This window comes from Galeopterus variegatus, unplaced genomic scaffold (assembly GCF_000696425.1).
Source record: "Galeopterus variegatus unplaced genomic scaffold, G_variegatus-3.0.2 Scaffold13021, whole genome shotgun sequence".
In the NCBI taxonomy this organism is placed as follows: Eukaryota; Metazoa; Chordata; class Mammalia; order Dermoptera; family Cynocephalidae; genus Galeopterus; species Galeopterus variegatus.
The window spans coordinates 13759-15725 of NW_007739132.1; the positions used below are offsets into that span (position 1 = coordinate 13759).

The 1967-nt window shown below is 35.3% G+C and overlaps 1 protein-coding gene across 1 annotated transcript in view; it reads right to left on the reverse strand.

Annotated features, from left to right (window-relative positions):
* Positions 1-1967, reverse strand: part of LOC103581425 (DNA topoisomerase 2-alpha) — a 30140-nt gene that overhangs the window by 10241 nt on the left and 17932 nt on the right. The window contains exons 21-24 of the mRNA XM_008563259.1: positions 1571-1802; positions 1101-1235; positions 725-925; positions 376-571 (exon numbers count right to left, since the gene is read on the reverse strand). Coding sequence (XP_008561481.1) covers positions 376-571; positions 725-925; positions 1101-1235; positions 1571-1802 — 764 coding nt within the window. The remainder of the gene's footprint in view (positions 1-375; positions 572-724; positions 926-1100; positions 1236-1570; positions 1803-1967) is intronic.

A 1967-nucleotide genomic window follows, 5' to 3' on the forward strand; every position in this document is an offset into this window, starting at 1 on the left:
ATCCGAACCCATGGCCTTGGTGTTATCAGCACTGCACTCTCCCAAGTGAGCCACGGGCTGGCACTTCCTGCTTTTTTTTTTCTATCAGACTTATTATCTCTCATCTTGATCAATCAGTTTATATAAGGTCCCTAGCTCTCTCCATTCTCTTCCTGTCTAAATGTCAACTAAATCATGATTTTTCAAGATGCTCAATCTAGGAAAAGCTATCTCTTTCAAACTATAAATACCTAATCAGGGATTTAAAAGAAATGCTTGTATAAGTAACCACGTTAACTAAATGAGTTTTGCCCTCTCCACATTACTCTCACCAAATATGTTTAAAGAACATTTGCCATAACTGCAGTTTTAGTAGTTATTATTCCAAAAACATACCAATGATTATTTTTCCATCTATTTTCTCTAAGATAAAGCGAGCCTGATTGTTCAGTTTAGCAGATTCAGCGCCAAGCATTCCTAAGAGCCATTCTTTTCTTAATCCATAATATTTAAGCCTGAGTTCAAAGAAGTCTCTTAGAATATCCAACACTGTGTCATATTTCTTTAAACAGCCTACATGGTCAAAAAGCACCTGGAAAAGGAAAACAAGATTAGAGGCAAGAATAAATTGGCTAAACTTTATTAAAGTAAACTTTTATAAAATATAATAAATAGGATATTCTTTTTAAAATTGATTTTAATATTGAATATAAATAGAAACATGTATCTCTCACACAAGACATACCATAGAGTTACATGTGAGACTAGTTTGGAGTTTGAAGACTTTGTGTAGTCCAACTCTCTCTGCTTCTGCCAGTTTTTCTTCAGTCATCTTCACAACAAATTTCACAGTCGTGTCTGTATGGTATTCCCTATAGTCTGTTATGAGAGGAGGTGTCTTCTCAGTGCCATTCAACATCGATTCTAGAACTTGTTCTTTGTATGTCTAAAGAAAAAAATAATTCTTTTGTAAGTTTCTAAAACAGTCTCCTGTGTAGTCAACAGCACAAAAGTGTTTCTCTGATCACAAAACTAAAAAAGAAGCCCACAGTTACTTACTTGGNCAGCACAAAAGTGTTTCTCTGATCACAAAACTAAAAAAGAAGCCCACAGTTACTTACTTGGGTCCATGTTCTGATAGGAAGCTCTGAGATTTCAATGGTTGTGGAATTAAGAATAGCTACTTCGCCACTAATCACGTATTGATTTGGAGCCAGCTCTTCAATAGTACCCTTGAAGTTCTTGTAACTTGGAAGCTAAATTGGCATTTTAAAAAAGAATGTTTCCTAAATGTGATACTAGAGACAGAAATCACAACAGTGTTCAGTTATAAAGTATGAAATAAATTTTATACAGTCATGCGTTGCTTAATGAAGGGCATATGTTCTGAGAAATGTGTCATTAGGCAATTTTATCATTGTGAGAACATCATAGAGTGTACTTACACAAACCTAGATGGCACAGTCTACTACACACCTAGGCTATATGGTATAGCTACCTTTGTTAACCAAAATGTTCTTATGTGGTGCATGACTTTATTTGCATCTTCTTTAATGGTACAGTCCACTCAGTTGAAACCCAGAATAGTTACCATTGGCAAAGGTTCTTCTCCATCCATCAAACGCCTGATGTTATTTACAACTTCACGAACATCAAAGTTGGGGATTTTGCAGGACCACCCAGTACCGATTCCTTCAGCACCATTTATCAGCACCATGGGTATAATAGGAATATACCATTCAGGCTCAACACGCTGGTTGTCATCATATAAGAACCTTAACGTGTGATCATCTTTTGGTGGAAATAACAAGCGAGCCAAAGGGCTAAAGAAAACAATCCAAGAATGTTATTTTATAAAAATACTGGTTTTGACACTTAACTTTCATAGAAAGGACATGTGTATCTCATACCTAACATGAAAATTACTTTGGCTTTACTTGCTGACTAATATTTATTCAACAATATTTACAGAGCACTTTCTATGTTCT